The sequence below is a fragment of the Callionymus lyra genome, chromosome 7 (genome assembly GCF_982586985.1).
Source record: "Callionymus lyra chromosome 7, fCalLyr1.hap1.1, whole genome shotgun sequence".
In the NCBI taxonomy this organism is placed as follows: domain Eukaryota; kingdom Metazoa; phylum Chordata; class Actinopteri; order Syngnathiformes; family Callionymidae; genus Callionymus; species Callionymus lyra.
Window position 1 is genome coordinate 58,613 of NC_141824.1, and position 26,835 is coordinate 85,447.

General features: G+C 35.6%; 1 protein-coding gene across 2 annotated transcripts in view; it reads right to left on the bottom strand.

The window, feature by feature from the left end:
- sik2b (salt-inducible kinase 2b) overlaps positions 1-25,473 on the bottom strand; it is a 59,725-nt gene extending 34,252 nt beyond the window's left edge. For both annotated transcript variants that reach the window (XM_087794799.1, XM_087794798.1), the window contains exons 1-4: positions 25,180-25,473; positions 18,537-18,653; positions 16,486-16,549; positions 5,756-5,917 (exon numbers count right to left, since the gene is read on the bottom strand). In XM_087794799.1, the coding sequence (XP_087650925.1) occupies positions 5,756-5,917; positions 16,486-16,549; positions 18,537-18,653; positions 25,180-25,311 (475 nt within the window). In that variant the 5' untranslated portion in view covers positions 25,312-25,473. The remainder of the gene's footprint in view (positions 1-5,755; positions 5,918-16,485; positions 16,550-18,536; positions 18,654-25,179) is intronic.
- Positions 25,474-26,835: the final 1,362 nt, after the last annotated feature.

Here is a 26,835-nt window from a genome sequence, read left to right on the forward strand (position 1 = left end):
TAACTCCACTACTAACAATAATAACTATATGTTTTTAACTCCACTACTAACTGAATAAATATATGTTTTTAACTCCACTACTAACAATAATAACTATATGTTTTTAACTACACTACGAACAATAATAAATATATGTTTTTAACTCCACTACTAACTGAATAAATATATGTTTTTAACTCCACTACTAACAATAATAAATATATGTTTTTAACTCCACTACTAACTGAATAAATATATGTTTTTAACTCCACTACTAACAATAATAAATATATGTTTTTAACTCCACTACTAACAATAATAACTATATGTTTTTAACTCCACTACTAACTGAATAAATATATGTTTTTAACTCCACTACTAACAATAATAAATATATGTTTTTAACTCCACTACTAACTGAATAAATATATGTTTTTAACTCCACTACTAACAATAATAACTATATGTTTTTAACTCCACTACTAACTGAATAAATATATGTTTTTAACTCCACTACTAACAATAATAAATATATGTTTTTAACTCCACTACTAACAATAATAAATATATGTTTTTAACTCCACTACTAACTGAATAAATATATGTTTTTAACTCCACTACTAACAATAATAACTATATGTTTTTAACTCCACTACTAACTGAATAAATATATGTTTTTAACTCCACTACTAACAATAATAAATATATGTTTTTAACTCCACTACTAACTGAATAAATATATGTTTTTAACTCCACTACTAACAATAATAAATATATGTTTTTAACTCCACTACTAACAATAATAAATATACGTTTTTAACTCCACTACTAACTGAATAAATATATGTTTTTAACTCCACTACTAACAATAATAAATATATGTTTTTAACTCCACTACTAACAATAATAACTATATGTTTTTAACTCCACTACTAACAATAATAAATATATGTTTTTAACTCCACTACTAACAATAATAACTATACGTTTTTAACTCCACTACTAACTGAATAAATATATGTTTTTAACTCCACTACTAACTGAATAAATATATGTTTTTAACTCCACTACTAACTGAATAAATATATGTTTTTAACTCCACTACTAACAATAATAAATATATGTTTTTAACTCCACTACTAACAATAATAACTATATGTTTTTAACTCCACTACTAACTGAATAAATATATGTTTTTAACTCCACTACTAACTGAATAAATATATGTTTTTAACTCCACTACTAACTGAATAAATATATGTTTTTAACTCCACTACTAACTGAATAAATATATGTTTTTAACTCCACTACTAACAATAATAAATATATGTTTTTAACTCCACTACTAACTGAATAAATATATGTTTTTAACTCCACTACTAACAATAATAAATATATGTTTTTAACTCCACTACTAACTGAATAAATATATGTTTTTAACTCCACTACTAACAATAATAAATATATGTTTTTAACTCCACTACTAACAATAATAACTATATGTTTTTAACTCCACTACTAACAATAATAAATATATGTTTTTAACTCCACTACTAACAATAATAACTATACGTTTTTAACTCCACTACTAACTGAATAAATATATGTTTTTAACTCCACTACTAACTGAATAAATATATGTTTTTAACTCCACTACTAACTGAATAAATATATGTTTTTAACTCCACTACTAACAATAATAAATATATGTTTTTAACTCCACTACTAACAATAATAACTATATGTTTTTAACTCCACTACTAACTGAATAAATATATGTTTTTAACTCCACTACTAACTGAATAAATATATGTTTTTAACTCCACTACTAACTGAATAAATATATGTTTTTAACTCCACTACTAACTGAATAAATATATGTTTTTAACTCCACTACTAACAATAATAAATATATGTTTTTAACTCCACTACTAACTGAATAAATATATGTTTTTAATTCCACTACTAACAATAATAACTATATGTTTTTAACTCCACTACTAGCAATAATAACTATATGTTTTTAACTCCACTACTAACTGAATAAATATATGTTTTTAACTCCACTACTAACAATAATAACTATATGTTTTTAACTCCACTACTAACTGAATAAATATATGTTTTTAACTCCACTACTAACAATAATAACTATATGTTTTTAACTCCACTACTAACAATAATAAATATATGTTTTTAACTCCACTACTAACAATAATAAATATATGTTTTTAACTCCACTACTAACAATAATAAATATATGTTTTTAACTCCACTACTAACTGAATAAATATATGTTTTTAACTCCACTACTAACAATAATAAATATATGTTTTTAACTCCACTACTAACAATAATAAATATATGTTTTTAACTCCACTACTAACAATAATAAATATATGTTTTTAACTCCACTACTAACAATAATAAATATATGTTTTTAACTCCACTACTAACAATAATAACTATATGTTTTTAACTACACTACGAACAATAATAAATATATGTTTTTAACTCCACTACTAACTGAATAAATATATGTTTTTAACTCCACTACTAACAATAATAAATATATGTTTTTAACTCCACTACTAACTGAATAAATATATGTTTTTAACTCCACTACTAACAATAATAAATATATGTTTTTAACTCCACTACTAACAATAATAAATATATGTTTTTAACTCCACTACTAACTGAATAAATATATGTTTTTAACTCCACTACTAACTGAATAAATATATGTTTTTAACTCCACTACTAACTGAATAAATATATGTTTTTAACTCCACTACTAACAATAATAAATATATGTTTTTAACTCCACTACTAACAATAATAACTATATGTTTTTAACTCCACTACTAACAATAATAAATATATGTTTTTAACTCCACTACTAACAATAATAACTATATGTTTTTAACTCCACTACTAACTGAATAAATATATGTTTTTAACTCCACTACTAACAATAATAACTATACGTTTTTAACACCACTACTAACTGAATAAATATATGTTTTTAACTCCACTACTAACTGAATAAATATATGTTTTTAACTCCACTACTAACTGAATAAATATATGTTTTTAACTCCACTACTAACTGAATAAATATATGTTTTTAACTCCACTACTAACAATAATAACTATATGTTTTTAACTCCACTACTAACTGAATAAATATATGTTTTTAACTCCACTACTAACTGAATAAATATATGTTTTTAACTCCACTACTAACAATAATAAATATATGTTTTTAACTCCACTACTAACAATAATAAATATATGTTTTTAACTCCACTACTAACTGAATAAATATATGTTTTTAACTCCACTACTAACTGAATAAATATACGTTTTTAACTCCACTACTAACAATAATAAATATATGTTTTTAACTCCACTACTAACAGAATAAATATATGTTTTTAACTCCACTACTAACAATAATAAATATATGTTTTTAACTCCACTACTAACAGAATAAATATATGTTTTTAACTTCACTACTAACAATAATAAATATATGTTTTTAACTCCACTACTAACAATAATAAATATATGTTTTTAACTCCACTACTAACAATAATAAATATATGTTTTTAACTCCACTACTAACAATAATAAATTTATGTTTTTAACTCCACTACTAACAATAATAAATTTATGTTTTTAACTCCACTACTAACAATAATAAATATATGTTTTTAACTCCACTACTAACAATAATAAATTTATGTTTTTAACTCCACTACTAACAATAATAAATATATGTTTTTAACTCCACTACTAACAATAATAAATATATGTTTTTAACTCCACTACTAACAATAATAAATTTATGTTTTTAACTCCACTACTAACAATAATAAATTTATGTTTTTAACTCCACTACTAACAATAATAAATTTATGTTTTTAACTCCACTACTAACAATAATAAATATATGTTTTTAACTCCACTACTAACAATAATAAATATATGTTTTTAACTCCACTACTAACAATAATAAATATATGTTTTTAACTCCACTACTAACAATAATAAATATATGTTTTTAACTCCACTACTAACAGAATAAATATATGTTTTTAACTCCACTACTAACTGAATAAATATATGTTTTTAACTCCACTACTAACAATAATAAATACATGTTTTTAACTCCACTACTAACAATAATAAATATATGTTTTTAACTCCACTACTAACAATAATAAATATATGTTTTTAACTCCACTACTAACAATAATAAATATACGTTTTTAACTCCACTACTAACAATAATAAATATATGTTTTTAACTCCACTACTAACAATAATAAATATATGTTTTTAACTGCACTACTAACAATAATAAATACATGTTTTTAACTCCACTACTAACAATAATAAATATATGTTTTTAACTCCACTACTAACAATAATAAATATATGTTTTTAACTCGACTACTAACAATAATAAATATATGTTTTTAACTCCACTACTAACAATAATAAATATATGTTTTTAACTCACTACTAACAATAATAAATATGTTTTTAACTCCACTACTAACAATAATAAATATATGTTTTTAACTCGACTACTAACAATAATAAATATATGTTTTTAACTCCACTACTAACAATAATAAATATATGTTTTTAACTGCACTACTAACAATAATAAATATATGTTTTTAACTCCACTACTAACAATAATAAATATGTTTTTAACTCCACTACTAACAATAATAAATATATGTTTTTAACTCCACTACTAACAATAATAAATATACGTTTTTAACTCGACTACTAACAATAATAAATATAAGTTTTTAACTCCACTAACAATAATAAATAAATGTTTTTAACTCCACTACTAACTGAATAAATATATGTTTTTAACTCCACTACTAACTGAATAAATAAATGTTTTTAACTCCACTACTAACTGAATAAATATATGTTTTTAACTCCACTACTAACTGAATAAATAAATGTTTTTAACTCCACTACTAACTGAATAAATATATGTTTTTAACTCCACTACTAACTGAATAAATAAATGTTTTTAACTCCACTACTAACAATAATAAATATATGTTTTTAACTTCACTAATAATAAGTTTTATGTTTTTATTTTCACTACTAAGAATACTAAAATATGTTTTTATTAACATGTTTCTAATCTCAAAGTAATTTTTGATCTGCTTCAGAAAAGTTTGTTTGTGATCAACAGGTGAACATGATCTGCTTCACATCCTTATATGGTCATTCCTGTTGTAGGTGTAAAGACCATGATCTGCTTTACATTCAAATACTTCACATGTTCACAGCAGATTAAACACTTATTTAACAACTAGGCTTCATGTGTTCACCTTGTTTTTCTTATTCACAATTAATCTTTTTAGCTGCTTGTTTTTTTGCCACATTTGATGACATGAAAATGAGGAGATTTATCATCTTCAAAGTTCCAAATATTGATCGGCCAAAATTAGGAACTATTGCCACGACCGTGCAGCTTCACTTTTGTTTGTTTTTTGTTTTAGTTGACTTATGATATTGACATTTTAATGTTGACTTTAAAACACTTGAACCAAATAGTTTAGTTCCAAAATGAAAATAGTCTTAAACCCTTGATGAAGGTTTAAACCAATCGTTTGTGTCGTCTGACCATAGACGTGTCTTTACTGCATCATTCAAAACTTTTCACCCTTCATCTGAACTTCAGTCGACTGGAGCAAACTGGACTCGGACAAGGAAAAAAGGGAGAAAGTACCTGCAATTTTGATATTCATGTGTCCATCCAGCAGCAGATTCTCTGCCTTCAGGTCTCGGTGAACAATGTTGCGGTTGTGACAAAACTCCACTGCAGACAAGATCTGCCAGAACTTCCTCCGAGCCTCCAGCTCGCTGAGACGGCCATGTTTTGCCAGGTAGTCTGAAGGCAAGAGGAGAACAAGTTCATTCTATTGGAAGAATCACTTGATGACGTGTGTTCAGCGTCTGCTGCTCAGCAAACATACATGTAGGTCAAAAGAACTTAATAGAAAAACAAACAGATTCTTCGTTCATGTTCAGTTGTGTTGAAAGGATGGTTTAGTTGAGCTGCAGGACTGATGTGTGTGAGAGTGAAGGTAGAATCCAAGGAACTGATCCAGTCTGGAGGACGAAGCACCAAGAAATGTTTCAAAGAAACATCATCACCATCGGCAACCATTTGTGGGATCAGAAGAAAAACAAGATCTATGACCCGAACCCATCCTGAGGAGTCGTCTTCGTCTTGTTCGATCTTGTTTGTTTCAACAGGTAACATCACAGTGATTAGAAAGAAACTGTTGGATTCCATCAAAAGAGGTTTAGTGGCCGGTCAGCGTTCATGCAGTGTTGCTAATCAAAAAAGACACAAGCAAGAGGAATGTGTCATGGAGGTCAGAATATGTGCCTGCAGAGAATCAACCTTGTGAGCTTCAACGTATCTGAAGCCTGTCGAGAGAACATATCTGAAGCCTGTCGAGGGAACATATCTGAAGCCTGTCGAGAGAACATATCTGAAGCCTGTCGAGAGAACATATCTGAACATATCTGAAGCCTGTCGAGAGAACATATCTGAAGCCTGTCGAGAGAACATATCTGAAGCCTGTCGAGAGAACATATCTGAAGCCTGTCGAGAGAACATATCTGAAGCCTGTCGAGAGAACATATCTGAACATATCTGAAGCCTGTCGAGAGAACATATCTGAAGCCTGTCGAGAGAACATATCTGAACATATCTGAAGCCTGTCGAGAGAACATATTTGAAGCCTGTCGAGAGAACATATCTGAACATATCTGAAACCTGTCGAGAGAACATATCTGAAGCCTGTCGAGAGAACATATCTGAAGCCTGTCAAGAGAACATATCTGAAGCCTGTCGAGAGAACATATCTGAAGCCTGTCGAGAGAACATATCTGAAGCCTGTCGAGAGAACATATCTGAACATATCAGAAGCCTGTCGAGAGAACATATCAGAAGCCTGTCGAGAGAACATATCTGAACATATCTGAAGCCTGTCGAGAGAACATATCTGAAGCCTGTCGAGAGAACATATCTGAAGCCTGTCGAGAGAACATATCTGAAGCCTGTCGAGAGAACATATCTGAAACCTGTCGAGAGAACATATCTGAACATATCTGAAGCCTGTCGAGAGAACATATCTGAACATATCTGAAACCTGTCGAGAGAACATATCTGAAGCCTGTCGAGAGAACATATCTGAAGCCTGTCGAGAGAACATATCTGAACATATCTGAAGCCTGTCGAGAGAACATATCTGAAGCCTGTCGAGAGAACATATCTGAACATATCTGAAGCCTGTCGAGAGAACATATTTGAAGCCTGTCGAGAGAACATATCTGAAACCTGTCGAGAGAACATATCTGAAGCCTGTCGAGAGAACATATCTGAAGCCTGTCAAGAGAACATATCTGAAGCCTGTCGAGAGAACATATCTGAAGCCTGTCGAGAGAACATATCTGAACATATCAGAAGCCTGTCGAGAGAACATATCAGAAGCCTGTCGAGAGAACATATCTGAACATATCTGAAGCCTGTCGAGAGAACATATCTGAAGCCTGTCGAGAGAACATATCTGAAGCCTGTCGAGAGAACATATCTGAAGCCTGTCGAGAGAACATATCTGAAACCTGTCGAGAGAACATATCTGAACATATCTGAAGCCTGTCGAGAGAACATATCTGAAGCCCGTCGAGAGAACATATCTGAACATATCTGAAACCTGTCGAGAACATATCTGAAGCCTGTCGAGAGAACATATCTGAAGCCTGTCGAGAGAACATATCTGAAGCCTGTCGAGAGAACATATCTGAAGCCTGTCGAGAGAACATATCTGAACATATCAGAAGCCTGTCGAGAGAACATATCAGAAGCCTGTCGAGAGAACATATCTGAACATATCTGAAGCCTGTCGAGAGAACATATCTGAAGCCTGTCGAGAGAACATATCTGAAGCCTGTCGAGAGAACATATCTGAACATATCTGAAACCTGTCGAGAGAACATATCTGAAGCCTGTCGAGAGAACATATCTGAAGCCTGTCGAGAGAACATATCTTAACATATCTGAAGCCTGTCGAGAGAACATATCTGAAGCCTGTCGAGAGAACATATCTTAACATATCTGAAGCCTGTCGAGAGAACATATCTTAAGCCTGTCGAGAGAATATATCTGAAGCCTGTCGAGAGAACATACAGTATCTGAACACATCTGAAGCCTGTCGAGAGAACATATCAGAAGCCTGTCGAGAGAACATATCTGAAGCCTGTCGAGAGAACATATCTGAACATATCTGAAGCCTGTCGATAGAACATATCTGAAGCCTGTCGAGAGAACATATCTGAACATATCAGAAGCCTGTCGAGAGAACATATCAGAAGCCTGTCGAGAGAACATATCTGAACATATCAGAAGCCTGTCGAGAGAACATATCAGAAGCCTGTCGAGAGAACATATCTGAACATATCTGAAGCCTGTCGAGAGAACATATCTGAAGCCTGTCGAGAGAACATATCTGAAGCCTGTCGAGAGAACATATCTGAACATATCTGAAACCTGTCGAGAGAACATATCTGAAGCCTGTCGAGAGAACATATCTGAAGCCTGTCGAGAGAACATATCTGAACATATCTTAAGCCTGTCGAGAGAACATATCTGAAGCCTGTCGAGAGAACATATCTGAAGCCTGTCGAGAGAACATATCTGAAGCCTGTCGAGAGAACATATCTGAAGCCTGTCGAGAGAACATATCTGAAGCCTGACAAGAGACCATATCTGAACATATCTGAAGCCTGTCGAGAGAACATATCTGAAGCCTGTCGAGAGAACATATTTGAACATATCTGAAGCCTGTCGAGAGAACATATCTGAAGCCTGTCGAGAGAACATATCTGAAGCCTGTCGAGAGAACATATCTGAAGCCTGTCAAGAGAACATATCTGAAGCCTGTCAAGAGAACATATCTGAAGCCTGTCGAGAGAACATATCTGAAGCCTGTCGAGAGAACATATCTGAAGCCTGTCGAGAGAACATATCTGAAGCCTGTCGAGAGAACATATCTGAAGCCTGTCGAGAGAACATATCTGAAGCCTGTCGAGAGAACATATCTGAACATATCTGAAGCCTGTCGAGAGAACATATCTGAAGCCTGTCGAGAGAACATATCTGAAGCCTGTCAAGAGAACATATCTGAAGCCTGTCGAGAGAACATATCTGAACATATCTGAAGCCTGTCGAGAGAACATATCTGAACATATCTGAAACCTGTCGAGAGAACATATCTGAAGCCTGTCGAGAGAACATATCTGAAGCCTGTCAAGAGAACATATCTGAACATATCTGAAGCCTGTCGAGAGAACATATCTGAAGCCTGTCGAGAGAACATATCTTAACATATCTGAAGCCTGTCGCGAGAACATATCTGAAGCCTGTCGAGAGAACATATCTGAAGAAGCCTGTCGAGAGAACATATCTGAAGCCTGTCGAGAGAACATATCTGAAGCCTGTCGAGAGAACATATCTGAACATATCTGAAACCTGTCAAGAGAACATATCTGAACATATCTGAAGCCTGTCGAGAGAACATATCTGAAGCCTGTCGAGAGAACATATCTGAACATATGTGAAACCTGTCGAGAGAACATATCTGAACATATCTGAAGCCTGTCGAGAGAACATATCTGAAGCCTGTCGAGAGAACCTATCTGAAGCCTGTCGAGAGAACCTATCTGAAGCCTGTCGAGAGAACATATCTGAACATATCTGAAGCCTGTCAAGAGAACATATCTGAAGCCTGTCGAGAGAACATATCTGAAGCCTGTCGAGAGAACATATGTGAAGCCTGTCGAGAGAACATATCTGAACATATCTGAAACCTGTCGAGAGAACATATCTGAACATATCTGAAGCCTGTCGAGAGAACATATCTGAAGCCTGTCGAGAGAACATATCTGAAGCCTGTCGAGAGAACATATCTGAAGCCTGTCGAGAGAACATATCTGAAGCCTGTCGAGAGAACATATCTGAAGCCTGTCGAGAGAACATATCTGAAGCCTGTCGAGAGAACATATCTGAAGCCTGTCGAGAGAACATATCTGAAGCCTGTCAAGAGAACATATCTGAAGCCTGTCGAGAGAACATATCTGAACATATCTGAAACCTGTCGAGAGAACATATCTGAAGCCTGTCGAGAGAACATATCTGAAGCCTGTCAAGAGAACATATCTGAACATATCTGAAGCCTGTCGAGAGAACATATCTGAAGCCTGTCGAGAGAACATATCTTAACATATCTGAAGCCTGTCGCGAGAACATATCTGAAGCCTGTCGAGAGAACATATCTGAAGAAGCCTGTCGAGAGAACATATCTGAAGCCTGTCGAGAGAACATATCTGAAGCCTGTCGAGAGAACATATCTGAACATATCTGAAACCTGTCAAGAGAACATATCTGAACATATCTGAAGCCTGTCGAGAGAACATATCTGAAGCCTGTCGAGAGAACATATCTGAACATATCTGAAACCTGTCGAGAGAACATATCTGAACATATCTGAAGCCTGTCGAGAGAACATATCTGAAGCCTGTCGAGAGAACCTATCTGAAGCCTGTCGAGAGAACCTATCTGAAGCCTGTCGAGAGAACATATCTGAACATATCTGAAGCCTGTCGAGAGAACATATCTGAAGCCTGTCGAGAGAACATATCTGAACATATCTGAAGCCTGTCGAGAAAACATATCTGAAGCCTGTCGAGAGAACCTATCTGAAGCCTGTCGAGAGAACCTATCTGAAGCCTGTCGAGAGAACCTATCTGAAGCCTGTCGAGAGAACATATCTGAACATATCTGAAACCTGTCAAGAGAACATATCTGAACATATCTGAAGCCTGTCGAGAGAACATATCTGAAGCCTGTCGAGAGAACATATCTGAACATATCTGAAACCTGTCGAGAGAACATATCTGAACATATCTGAAGCCTGTCGAGAGAACATATCTGAAGCCTGTCGAGAGAACCTATCTGAAGCCTGTCGAGAGAACATATCTGAACATATCTGAAGCCTGTCGAGAGAACATATCTGAAGCCTGTCGAGAGAACATATCTGAACATATCTGAAGCCTGTCGAGAGAACATATCTGAAGCCTGTCGAGAGAACCTATCTGAAGCCTGTCGAGAGAACATATCTGAACATATCTGAAGCCTGTCAAGAGAACATATCTGAAGCCTGTCGAGAGAACATATCTGAAGCCTGTCGAGAGAACATATCTGAAGCCTGTCGAGAGAACATATCTGAACATATCTGAAGCCTGTCGAGAGAACATATCTGAAGCCTGTCGAGAGAACATATCTGAAGCCTGTCGAGAGAACATATCTGAAGCCTGTCGAGAGAACATATCTGAAGCCTGTCGAGAGAACATATCTGAAGCCTGTCGAGAGAACATATCTGAAGCCTGTCGAGAGAACATATCTGAACATATCTGAAGCCTGTCGAGAGAACATATCTGAAGCCTGTCGAGAGAACATATCTGAAGCCTGTCAAGAGAACATATCTGAAGCCTGTCGAGAGAACATATCTGAACATATCTGAAGCCTGTCGAGAGAACATATCTGAACATATCTGAAACCTGTCGAGAGAACATATCTGAAGCCTGTCGAGAGAACATATCTGAAGCCTGTCAAGAGAACATATCTGAACATATCTGAAGCCTGTCGAGAGAACATATCTGAAGCCTGTCGAGAGAACATATCTTAACATATCTGAAGCCTGTCGCGAGAACATATCTGAAGCCTGTCGAGAGAACATATCTGAAGAAGCCTGTCGAGAGAACATATCTGAAGCCTGTCGAGAGAACATATCTGAAGCCTGTCGAGAGAACATATCTGAACATATCTGAAACCTGTCAAGAGAACATATCTGAACATATCTGAAGCCTGTCGAGAGAACATATCTGAAGCCTGTCGAGAGAACATATCTGAACATATCTGAAACCTGTCGAGAGAACATATCTGAACATATCTGAAGCCTGTCGAGAGAACATATCTGAAGCCTGTCGAGAGAACCTATCTGAAGCCTGTCGAGAGAACCTATCTGAAGCCTGTCGAGAGAACCTATCTGAAGCCTGTCGAGAGAACATATCTGAAGCCTGTCGAGAGAACATATCTGAAGCCTGTCGAGAGAACATATCTGAAGCCTGTCGAGAGAACATATCTGAAGCCTGTCGAGAGAACATATCTGAAGCCTGTCGAGAGAACATATCTGAAGCCTGTCGAGAGAACATATCTGAACATATCTGAAACCTGTCGAGAGAACATATCTGAAGCCTGTCGAGAGAACATATCTGAAGCCTGTCGAGAGACCTATCTGAAGCCTGTCGAGAGAACCTATCTGAAGCCTGTCGAGAGAACATATCTGAAGCCTGTCGAGAGAACATATCTGAAGCCTGTCGAGAGAACATATCTGACCAACAATTAATCCATGCCGAGTTTTGACATCACAAGTTAAACAATTACCGTCAGAGACTTAACTGTAAATGCAAGATGGCGCCTCCGAGGCAGACGTGTTTGTACTTTTGTTGCCGTTTTGAGATTTTATTTTTCAAATGTATATATAGTTACATATATATCTATATATAGATATAGATATCTATATATATAGATCTATATATAGATATATAGATATCTATATATATGTTTATACTGTGCACTTTTGTTGGGGATACAAAGTAAGAATTTCATGGTACGTAGTACCTCTGACAATAAACGCTTTGAATCTTTAATCTCTTCTTATTGTAGATTCCACTGCTTTTCTGCTTTGTTCTGTTTGCTTGTGTTAATGTGTTAATCTTCCAATCGTTACAAACATCTCCCCTCGTTATTAACAAACCTCGTTATTAACAAACCTCGTTATTAACAAACCTTGTTATGGACAAACCTCGTTATTAACAAACCTTGTTATGGACAAACCTCGTTATTAACAAACCTTGTTATGGACAAACATATTTTCCAGAGACTGATGAGCCACTTCCTCATTTTCTCCAACATAGTTTCCCAGCAAACACTGGTTGTCGTTGGAAATTATGCAATACAATGATTACGAGACGCAACGCAAAAGTTGGTGTCGAATAAAAATGAGGCTGAACATGATTCTCAAAATAAAATCTACGCTACAGTTGGAAAAAAAAGATTCAACACATTGGGGAAGATTAGGAATTTGACCAAAAACTATTTATTTGTGTTAATTCACAGGTAGTATTGTTTCCCTTTTGTCATTTTTTTCAAATAATATATAGAAAAGTTACAGTTGTAACATTACATTTTTTATGAATTAACGACTTATAAGTGCATTTAATGTCAAAAGCATGCCGGCGTCTTCCAAGAGTGTCATGTTTCAGTTTTGATGAGAACAAAGCCAAAGTCGTGACTCAATTGAAGAAAAACAAAACAATTCCATACGAACAATGTTATTGTTCATAGTGAAATACAATCTCAACCAGCAACCACTGCTACTGTGTTTCAGATCCTCATTCCAGGATCTCTACTTGGTGTCTGAGAAACTGAGGAGCCTTTTGATTTAGCAGAACACTAAAAAAACAGAACCAGCCACAACAAAGGTTTCATGCCATTACAGTTACACCGTTTAAACACTGGGGGAGACAGAAAACCATTTTCACACTTGATATATAAAGGTTTTAACTAAATTTAGTGACTCAATGGTATAGTTTGTTTTAAGAAGACACTGGATGTGAACTGTGTGTCAAAAAGAGTTTTTCTTTAGAGATTTCTTTAAAGGCAATGGCGTCTCTGCCTCATTTCCATCATCTGTCAGATAATATACTTTCCTCCACCAGTTATTCACAAATATGCCCTACATTTAACCACCACCTCCAAATTTCCACGGATACGTCTCGTGCCTCAATTATTTTCTCCTCTTCCTTTAACTCTATGCATTTGCATTTGACCCAGTTTCCTCCAGTGCTGACGGTGCTGAGGACTGGCAGACAAATCCATGTAAACAATGTGGCATGAATGCTCGTCAAGAGTGTGTCGACCAAACATACTTAGAATTCATCTGTTCTCTGGTCATAAACCTGCTTCTTTTTTGTCCAGCTCCAGACGGATGAAAACAACGCTTAAAGGGCTGATATCCTCATCCCTCGCTCCCTTCATGGTCCAGGCAGCCGTGAGAGATTCATCATCATGGATGTGAAGGCGATCGTTGAGAAGAACGTCAGTATCATCATCCATCTTGTGGAGCACGTTTGAAAATCCCAAATAAAGGTTATCTTGTGAGATTGAGAGTCTTTCTATTGTGTCTCTGTGGGCAGGATCCTGTGTTGTCATCCTGGCGAGTCAAAGCTACTTTTCTCTCGACCATGATGTCACCAAAGTCTTGCATAACGACATTATATTGTGCAATCAGGGCCGAGGGCCGCAGTCATGAGGACAAGGTTTTATAATCACAAGAAATCCATGAATCATCCGGTGTTAGACACAACCAATGGTCGTCTTTTCCACTGGAGCTTCAGATTTGGCTGAATAAGAGAATTAATGTTAATCAATAATAATAATGAGTAGTAACAGAAATCAGTTTGTTTACTGCAATAAAAGGTTCACGAACATGTCGTCTGGGAAAGCTGTGGTTGTCGGACTCAAGGAGTATATTTATGAGTCTTCTACACACTTCTGCACAACAGCACACAAAAGGGACATAACTAACTAACAGCGACACAACCACCGAGTTATAGTAGTAAGTAAGTAAGTAAGTAATATATATTTATATAGCGCTTTTCGAGACCAGGGTCACAAAGCGCTTTAACAATCAAAACAATACTCAAAACAGTACATACTTCAAAGATCAAGACAACACCGAGAACAACACAGGAGTTCGAGAAATTCAAGGAAAATAAAAAATAATAATAATAAATAAAAATAGTATAGTAATATGACTCAATTGAGTCACGACTTTTGGCTTTGTTCTCATCAAAACTGAAACATGACACTATTATTATATTATTACTAATATAGTAAAATAGTAAGGAGGACAGAGGATGTCAAACGTGCAAACCAACATAGAAATCAGAATTACTGGTGTTTTTCCCAGTTATAGACCTTTGGTTCTTTTTAGAGATAGATACTTTATTCATCTCCTTATAGAAATTCACGGTTCAGCAGCTCCAGAATATGTTACAAAGAAATAGAACACAGGCATGCAAGTTATGTACAGTCTAAAATATACTGAAACATATGTATACAAATGAAAAAATAGACATTCTCAGGTTATTGATTTGGTTCAACTGAAAATATTTATAAAACATGTGTAAAATGCTTGATTAAAAACAGCGATGGCTCTGCACCTCTACATGTCAGACTCTATACCTGGAAGAACGTGTTCAAAGTCATCATGGATGCACTGATGTCTAGAGTAGCAGCGAGTCGAGGGAACGTTCGCGTCAGTGTCTGGCAGCGATAGAACAGCAGAGGCAGAGAGAGTGAGCAGAGCCAACAGATAAAGTCTTATCTTCCGTCACTTCTTGCTATGCTTTGACTTGCTTTACACACACATGCAGTGCCAACACACACACCAACGAAAACAGTAGGTGTATTTATTTCTTTAAATATTATTACTCATTGACACACAGCCAAAATGTTTGCCAACAACTTGAGAAAAAGAAAGTTTGAGTGTTGATAAGAGCGTCTTAAAGGGCATCATTGTATCATCAGTGTGTGTTTGTACAAAACTCTATTCATTGAAATATTGACATTAGAAAATGATCTTAAGTCCCGCCTACTGAAAACACCCTTTTTCTGGAGATGAAGTCTTGTTGACCATACCCACACCCACTCTGCTGTGATTGGTCAAGCATGGAGGTTTGTCACTGCGCGTCATCCATCGCGGAAGTATCCTACTCCAAGGGACTCGTTGTATAAACAAGGTGGGGCATGATTACAACTGGCTGGAGGAGGAGTGAAGCCATTATTTCGTCATAATGGACTCGGCTCTCATAACCTCTCATTCGCACAGATTTCAAAGCAACTTGACAAAGTAATAACTTCAAAACATGGTCAACTTGGAGAGGAAGACTTGGAGGCTTTATTTGATCTTTAAATAAGTGCTCTTTAGAGGTTTATCTTTATATTTGTTATGCTGAAAAACATAAGGTTAAAAACAAATATTTATAAATGGTTCTCAATAAGGAAGCATTTGTGTTATGAAGATATCTTTGTTGAAAGAGTCAACAACTCCACTGGGGACGCGGTAAAAAAGAAAAAGCACAATTTCATTATATACTTTTTTTCTTTTAATATTTATGCATTTTTAACTGGGTATTGTTGTTGTTTAAGTGCACTGTGACACTGGTCTGAGAGGTGCTGTACAAATAAAACTTACTTACAAGTTATTTGGTTTCAAAAACCTCAATAGAATTATCTGACAATGACAAGACATTAACACTCACCGAATATTTCCCCGTTCTTGGCGTATTCTGTGACTAAATAAAGCATATTCTTCGTCTCCATCACCTGGAGGAGGAGAAATGAAGAAGAAAGTAAATGTAAGAATACACACAATCTAGAACAGTGTGGCCATTTCTACAGGATATCATTTTTGACATCGTATATTACAAAACCATGTCTTCCGCTGACCTGGAGACGTCGAGAAAGAAAGAAGATATGAATGGCAGAGATTCTAAATACGGCCTCAGTGAAAGAACGGAGGTGGACAGTCTGCGCTGCCAACTAGATCTGAATGGTCCTTGAAAATCCTTCTGGTCCTCACATGGTGCAGGGACGTGGGAGGTGCAAACCCGATTTAGAACAGTGGATGAATACAATTATAATGCGGAGCCGAATCAGATGGAGAGGATGAATCAGACACACCGAGCCAGACATTCACACCAAAGATCCCACGCTCGTCGTTTGTGATCAGTTTTCCATCTGCTGGTCCGATTCATGGGGTTTGAAGATGTTTGCCAGGTTTTTTCAGAGGGAGTTGCCTTGTGTTGCATAACAGGCTTGAATCCTCAAATATTCTCCAACTCACCGTTATTGTGAAGATGAAATGCAAACAATGTGCAATTAAAAAATAAAAAGAAGAATCTTATTAAGGGTCAACAAAGAAACACGTTTTTTAGATTAAAAGTGATCTGGATAAAACTAACTCAATGCCATGATCTTAACTTTAACTCATTTTTACAGCAGATGGGTGAGGGTTAGGGACACTTCAAATTAATTTCCTTTATTTTAGTTTAATTCACAAATTAGATGTACAAGGGACGGGTAAAAAGTATTTAAACAAATGTAACTATTTTAGACCTACATTTGGAGGTTATGTATGTTTTCAGAAGCCACTGAGACTTCCATGTTCATAAATGCACTAAAAACATAAGGATTTCTTACACAGGATGGTTCCAGATTCAGAAAGTGTGTTTAAAAGAGTGGGCGAGGGCAACAGAAGCTCGGGTCATCTGTGTGTCTTCATTAGCTCTTGCTTCCCACTGCGGGTCAGACCTTGACCTACGCATGGATGGGTTGTTTGAAATAATGACATATACCAGAATAACACCGCAGAGAGCTGGACTTGTGCTCCATGGTTGTGTAATGACAACCAAACACTCATTTACTCTCCCCACCGAAATAAATAGAAGCAAAAAGTCTTATGTAATTTGACTGAATCATCAAAACTGTGAGTTATAGAGGCTTAGTCTGTAAGCTGAGGCTCTTCTGTGACAAACAAAGAGCTTCATCATAACAGGCTGACATCACTTTCAAATCACAAACTCAGTGACCCGTGAGAAACGTCTCTCCAATACAACTCCAAAATATTTACTCCAACTCTCTAGAAAAAGAATGACTTTTACTTTAGAATTTACACAAAATTTTTACTTTGATGAAGTAGATGTAGCACAATTCTTATGAACTGACCTCCTCACCATGACTCTACTCAGCAGAGTCTTGCAATGACCTTGAGCTAATATCAAAAAGTTGAAATAAGAGGATGATATGAGGGTCATTGAAGAGCAACATCAAGTATCTTTCTAACACACATGCTCACATACGACGATGCCCTTAAGATGAAGAACCTTCACCTGTTCTTTCTATGGAGAGCTTTTTATTCTAAATAGTTTTAAATCAGCTGCGTGTCCATCGATGTCTCCGAAGCCACTTCAAAATGACATCATCGGTAGAACCGTCACGACAGAATCATAAACCGTTGCCAGTGTTGCAAACACAACATAGGAACAGTTGGTGTCCGTACAGAAGAAAAGAATGAAATAATCACAACAAGCTTGAACCACATTCTTTCCATGTAATGAGTCTTTGTTATAACGTTATTCTCGTCATTTTAAACTCACTTTACTCTCTTATCATTCTTGTGTTGATGATACTTTCTTCCCGTCAAGATAAACCATCAGAAGAACAATCATGGTGGCGTGAAATGTTCAGACAGATAACAATGTTTTTAACCGTTTATTGAGGTTAAGTGTAAATGGAAGGTTCAGCAGCTCACCTGGTAAAGCTTGATGATGTGTGGATGATCCAGCATCTTCATGATCTGAACTTCCCTGTAGATCTTCTCCAAGTTAACGGCGTCCAGTTGTGTCTTGTCGATGATCTTGATCGCCACCTGCAGGTTCAAGCAAAGAATCTTAAATAACTATTTACTTTTGCACTCCTTTGTTATTATTCCTTCTTGGTTCAACTCTGAATTAAAATATAATTTATCAAAAGAAAATGACAGCAGAGAAAGAAAAAACTGTCAAAAAGATGAATTGAAAATCTAAAAACTTTTTTTAATTTAAGTCACATTAAGTCTATGTTTCTTTTATTTAGATATGAATACAAAATAACCAATCTTTCAGTGCATTCGTTTCCTAAAGAATATAGTTTAAAGCGATTCTATGCGATTTGAAGTCGAGAGACACCTGTGGACTACAGTGGTGTTTAGACCAGAGACTACATTTCCCATGAGCACTCGCTAAACGTGGCAAAAGTGTCTGTTTGGAGCAGTTGATCCGTTTCCAGACTTCATTGATGAACAAAGGACTGATGAGCTCGTGAAGATTGTAATGAAATATGAGACTTTCTTATTCGTGGACAGGAAGCATGTTCACACCTTAAAGAATTTTTACAGTGAAAATAAAAATCCCAGAAAACACCTGAAGTCACAGAACACGAGTCATTCAACTAGTTTCAAGTTGATGTGTCATCACAAGCTTTATGTAAATATTTTAGTACAACAATGACCCGGAGCTGCTTTAAAAAACATGATTTCATATTGAGCTTCTTTTTCTTTGTCAGTTTGTTTGACAGGTTTACGTTTATTTCATAAACAGAGTATAAATGTTGCTTCTTCGACCTTTCATTTCCATTTCTTTAGGAACATGTTCTCACTTATAACATCGTTAGGATACTTTAAAGATTTATGTTGCTTGATTCAAAAGATATGTATATATTGGATCAACTGAGAAATTGTGTTTTCTCAGTCGTCTGGGGATAATAACTTAATGATTACACCGAAGACACTATCATTCCTGGACAACATTGACGCCTCAGGAGACGAGAGGTTCTGACGAGTCATCAGTGAGTCACTGATAAAACAGAGCTTCTTGAATCTCGATCTATTGCATTTAATTTAAGGAGATACAGAATCGATACGTTTGCTAATCTTTAAAGAATTGTGCGTGTGATTTGAAAAAGGATGAGTTTGATGTGTTGTATTGACGAGCAAAAGAATGTTGCGCCGCAGACTTGAATCCATTGGAACCTAAACAAACATCATTGAACTTTGACCTCTGTGGACTCAGGACTAGAGTTTGTCAAATCTTTTGCATGAAGAACCAACGAGCCAATGACAGGCGAGGATACGAGTGAAGAAGTAGGTTAAGCACATAAACACACACACTTTCCTGTCGCACACTTGACTTGATTCAATGTTGTGTGTTTTTTATAGTTTATTGTCACCATTTTTTGCAGCTTAAAGGATAAACAGTTTCTAATTTAACTTTTATCTTTATGCTTTAAGGTTCTTTATACACTGAAGTACACGTTCAGTTTGTTGTGTTGAACTGTTAACCACAACCAGGATCGTCTTGTTTACTTTTTATTTAAAGCATGACATTGTTATTTAATATAAAGTTAATATTGTGACACTGGGTTGGTATCGTCGATACTCAGTCTAAGTAGTAGTACCTTCACTGATCCTCTTCAGATCTGGTGAAATAATTACATCAAAACTAGAAAACATCCAATCACTCCAGAGTCTAAACTTTTTCCATATTAATTCTACACTTCAGTCTATTTCACAAAACAACATTTTCTTTTTTAACCAAATATTACAAATATGCCCATGATTTGTTATACAAATGCAAATGTATTACTAAGGTATTACTTGGTTAAGTATCATCAAGACACACCATTTAAGATACATTTTCATTTTCAGTATTTAGATGGTATTAAGTATATTTTTACTATTTAGCATTTTTATTTTGATGACAGCTGGAGGAGTGAAGCCATTATTACGTCATAATGGACTCTCGTAACCTCTCGTTCGTCCAGATTTCAGAGCAACTTTATAAAGTAATAAGTTTTAATTATAAGTTTAAAACATGGTCGTGATGAGAAGTTACTGCAACTTGAAGAACCTTCACTACATGACACCAGAGTAGATACTAGTTGATGTTTAATGACACCAGAGTCGATACTAGTCGATGTTTAATGACACCAGAGTCGATACTAGTCGATGTTTAATGACACCAGAGTCGATACTAGTCGATGTTTAATGACACCAGAGTCGATACTAGTCGATGTTTAATGACACCAGAGTCGATACTAGTCGATGTTTAATGACACCAGAGTCGATACTAGTCGATGTTTAATGACACCAGAGTCGATACTAGTCGATGTTTAATGACACCAGAGTCGATACTAGTCGATGTTTAATGACACCAGAGTCGATACTAGTTGATGTTTAATGACACCAGAGTCGATACTAGTTGATGTTTAATGACACCAGAGTCGATACTAGTTGATGTTTAATGACACCAGAGTCGATACTAGTTGATGTTTAATGACACCAGAGTCGATACTAGTTGATGTTTAATGACACCAGAGTCGATACTAGTTGATGTTTAATGACACCAGAGTCGATACTAGTTGATGTTTAATGACACCAGAGTCGATACTAGTTGATGTTTAATGACACCAGAGTCAATACTAGTTGATGTTTAATGACACCAGAGTCGATACTAGTTGATGTTTAATGACACCAGAGTCGATACTAGTTGATGTTTAATGACACCAGAGTCGATACTAGTTGATGTTTAATGACACCAGAGTCGATACTAGTTGATGTTCAATGACACCAGAGTCGATGTTTAATGACACCAGAGTCGATGTTCAATGACACCAGAGTCGATGTTTAATGACACCAGAGTCGATGTTTAATGACACCAGAGTCGATGTTTAATGACACCAGAGTCGATACTAGTTGATGTTTAATGACACCAGAGTCGATACTAGTTGATGTTTAATGACACCAGAGTCGATACTAGTTGATGTTTAATGACACCAGAGTCGATACTAGTTGATGTTCAATGACACCAGAGTCGATGTTTAATGACACCAGAGTCGATGTTCAATGACACCAGAGTCGATGTTTAATGACACCAGAGTCGATGTTTAATGACACCAGAGTCGATGTTTAATGACACCAGAGTCGATACTAGTTGATGTTTAATGACACCAGAGTCGATACTAGTTGATGTTTAATGACACCAGAGTCGATACTAGTTGATGTTTAATGACACCAGAGTCGATACTAGTTGATGTTTAATGACACCAGAGTCGATACTAGTCGATGTTTAATGACACCAGAGTCGATACTAGTCGATGTTTAATGACACCAGAGTCGATACTAGTCGATGTTTAATGACACCAGAGTCGATACTAGTCGATGTTTAATGACACCAGAGTCGATACTAGTCGATGTTTAATGACACCAGAGTCGATACTAGTTGATGTTTAATGACACCAGAGTCGATACTAGTTGATGTTTAATGACACCAGAGTCGATACTAGTTGATGTTCAATGACACCAGAGTCGATGTTTAATGACACCAGAGTCGATGTTCAATGACACCAGAGTCGATGTTTAATGACACCAGAGTCGATGTTTAATGACACCAGAGTCGATGTTTAATGACACCAGAGTCGATACTAGTTGATGTTTAATGACACCAGAGTCGATACTAGTTGATGTTTAATGACACCAGAGTCGATACTAGTTGATGTTTAATGACACCAGAGTCGATACTAGTTGATGTTCAATGACACCAGAGTCGATGTTTAATGACACCAGAGTCGATGTTCAATGACACCAGAGTCGATGTTTAATGACACCAGAGTCGATGTTTAATGACACCAGAGTCGATGTTTAATGACACCAGAGTCGATACTAGTTGATGTTTAATGACACCAGAGTCGATACTAGTTGATGTTTAATGACACCAGAGTCGATACTAGTTGATGTTTAATGACACCAGAGTCGATACTAGTTGATGTTTAATGACACCAGAGTCGATACTAGTCGATGTTTAATGACACCAGAGTCGATACTAGTCGATGTTTAATGACACCAGAGTCGATACTAGTCGATGTTTAATGACACCAGAGTCGATACTAGTCGATGTTTAATGACACCAGAGTCGATACTAGTCGATGTTTAATGACACCAGAGTCGATACTAGTTGATGTTTAATGACACCAGAGTCGATACTAGTTGATGTTTAATGACACCAGAGTCGATACTAGTTGATGTTTTATGACACCAGAGTCGATACTAGTTGATGTTTAATGACACCAGAGTCGATACTAGTTGATGTTTAATGACACCAGAGTCGATACTAGTTGATGTTTAATGACACCAGAGTCGATACTAGTTGATGTTTAATGACACCAGAGTCGATACTAGTTGATGTTTAATGACACCAGAGTCGATACTAGTTGATGTTTAATGACACCAGAGTCGATACTAGTTGATGTTTAATGACACCAGAGTCGATACTAGTTGATGTTTAATGACACCAGAGTCGATACTAGTTGATGTTTAATGACACCAGAGTCGATACTAGTTGATGTTTAATGACACCAGAGTCGATACTAGTTGATGTTTAATGACACCAGAGTCGATACTAGTTGATGTTTAATGACACCAGAGTCGATACTAGTTGATGTTTAATGACACCAGAGTCGATACTAGTTGATGTTTAATGACACCAGAGTCGATACTAGTTGATGTTTAATGACACCAGAGTCGATACTAGTTGATGTTTAATGACACCAGAGTCGATACTAGTTGATGTTTAATGACACCAGAGTCGATACTAGTTGATGTTTAATGACACCAGAGTTGATACTAGTCGATGTTTGATGACATCAGAGTCGATACTAGTCGATGTTTGATGACACCAGAGTCGATACTAGTTGATGTTTAATGACACCAGAGTTGATACTAGTTGATGTTTAATGACACCAGAGTTGATACTAGTTGATGTTTAATGACACCAGAGTTGATACTAGTTGATGTTTAATGACACCAGAGTTGATACTAGTTGATGTTTGATGACATCAGAGTCGATACTAGTCGATGTTTAATGACACCAGAGTCGATACTAGTCGATGTTTAATGACACCAGAGTCGATACTAGTTGATGTTTAATGACACCAGAGTCGATACTAGTTGATGTTTAATGACACCAGAGTCGATACTAGCTGATGTTTAATGACACCAGAGTTGATACTAGTTGATGTTTAATGACACCAGAGTCGATACTAGTTGATGTTTAATGACACCAGAGTCGATACTAGTTGATGTTTAATGACACCAGAGTCGATACTAGTTGATGTTTAATGACACCAGAGTTGATACTAGTTGATGTTTAATGACACCAGAGTTGATACTAGTTGATGTTTAATGACACCAGAGTTGATACTAGTTGATGTTTGATGACACCAGAGTTGATCATTTGTTGATGATTAAATACTTTTCAGTAATTATTTCCTTTTAACGTCTATTTGGGTTCATGGCGTCTTTTGATGAATTTTAATTGATATTAATTTATGTTCCGCTTATTATGGTTATTATGACTCTAAGAGAGAGTGTGTGACCCTCTGGAGAGTGTGGGGTATCAACGAGTCAAAGTTATGTAACTTGAGCTAATAGCATGAAGCCGACCTGAAGTTAACCTGAAGCTAACCTGAAGCTAACATTAAACTACATGAAGCTAACATGAAGCTTACCTGAAGCTAACACGAAAACTAACCTGAAGCTAACACGAAACTACACGACGCTAACACGACGCTAACACAACGCTAGCCTGAAAGTTAACCTGAAAGTTAACCTGAAAGTTAACCTGAAAGTTAACCTGAAAGTTAACCTGAAAGTTAACCTGAAAGTTAACCTGAAGCTAACACGAAGCTAACCCGAAGCTAACACGAAGCTAACACGAAGCTTACTTGAAACTACATGAAGTTAACCTGAAGTTAACTTGATACTACATGAAGTTAACCTGAAGCCAACCTGGAGCTAATCTGAAGCTAACACGAAGCTAACACGAAGCTAACACGAAGCTTACTTGAAACTACATGAAGTTAACCTGAAGTTAACTTGAAACTACATGAAGTTAACCTGAAGCTAACCTGGAGCTAATCTGAAGCTAACACGATGCTAACTAGAAACCATATGAAGTTAACCTGAAGCTAACACGAAGCTAACACGAAGCTAACACGAAGCTAACACGAAGCTAACACGAAGCTAACTAGAAACCATATGAAGTTAACCTGAAGTTAACCTGAAGTTAACCTGAAGTTAACCTGAAGTTAACCTGAAGTTAACCTGAAGTTAACCTGAAGTTAACCTGAAGTTAACCTGAAGTTAACCTGAAGTTAACCTGAAGCTAACCTGAAGCTAACACGAAGCTAACACGAAGCTAACACGAAGCTAACACGAAGCTAACACGAAGCTAACACGAAGCTAACACGAAGCTAACTAGAAACCATATGAAGTTAACCTGAAGTTAACCTGAAGCTAACACGAAGCTAACACGAAGCTAACACGAAGTTAACACGAAGCTAACACAAAGCTAACTTCTCACCTCAGTCTTCGTGATTCGATGTCGCGCCAGTTTGACAACCGCGAAGTTTCCTTTTCCTAAAGTCCGCTCGATGTCGTAGAAACCCACCCGGACCGGACCCCGGATCACAGGCTTGTGGACGCCGTCAGCCATGACGAGCAGAACCGACCAGGACCGAGTCCATTAGAGGGAGTCCAGGTCGAGGGTCTCCCTGAGAGACGCGACGAGACGAGCCGCCATGATCTGAAGCCCCCCCCACATGGTTCTGGTACCACCGAGCCTGGACCTGATCACACGCCACTGCTCCTGCAAACAGGCATCATGTTCTCTGACGTACATTGACGTCACAGCCATGGGGGTATTTGTACAGGGGGCGGGGCTCCCACCCCAGTGCCAATTGGTTGCCTTGACAACGAGACCCACTTCTTACGTCAGCCGCTCAAATTGCTATTTTGAAATCTGCCCTTTTTGATTGACAGGTTCTTTTAATCCATCCCGGTTTCGTCAGAACATCTTTGGACGCAGAAATGATTTCACTTCAACAGTTGCTTTTATTCCACAAACACAAAAATACAATCTTACGTAAGAAACACATGTTTATTGTTATTAATGTTTCTTTCTTCCTGGAGGTAAACAACGAATAATGAAACGAATCAACATGTAAATGTTTCATGAATCAATACATGTAGAGCAAGAGGCTCAAACAGATCGATATGTAAATTATTTTCATCAAGATCACGTTTGAAATAATGTTTGCTTCTAATTCTACAGAAATGTTTTACATTTTAGTGGATAAAGTGGAATATTTGAGTGAAATGAGAAGCAAAAAAATAGTAAATAGCAAACAACATGAGAATTTATATTCAATTAAACTGCTTATTAGGCAACTTTTACATGTTAAATAATAATAATAATATATTTAATTCAACTGCTTATTAGGCAACTTTTATATGTTAAATAATAATAATAATAATAATATATTCAATTCAACTGCTCATTAGGCAACCTTTACATGTTAAATAATAATAATAATAATAATAATAATAGTATATTCAATTCAACTGCTCATTAGGCAACTTTTACATGTTAAATAATAATAATAATAATAGTATATTCAATTCAACTGCTCATTAGGCAACTTTTACATGTTAAATAATAATAATAATAATAATAATATTAATAATAGTATATTCAATTCAACTGCTCATTAGGTAACTTTTACATGTTAAATAATAATAATAATAATAATAGTATATTCAATTCAACTGCTCATTAGGCAACTTTTACATGTTAAATAATAATAATAATAATAATAATAATAGTATATTCAATTCAACTGCTCATTAGGCAACTTTTACATGTTAAATAATAATAATAATAATAATAATATATTCAATTCAACTGCTCATTAGGCAACTTTTACATGTTAAATAATAATAATAATAATAATAATAGTATATTCAATTCAACTGCTCATTGGGCAACTTTTACATGTTAAATAATAATAATAATAATAATAATAGTATATTCAATTCAACTGCTCATTGGGCAACTTTTACATGTTAAATAATAATAATAATAGTATATTCAATTCAACTGCTTATTAGGCAACTTTTACATGTTAAATAATAATAATAATAATAATAATAGTATATTCAATTCAACTGCTTATTAGGC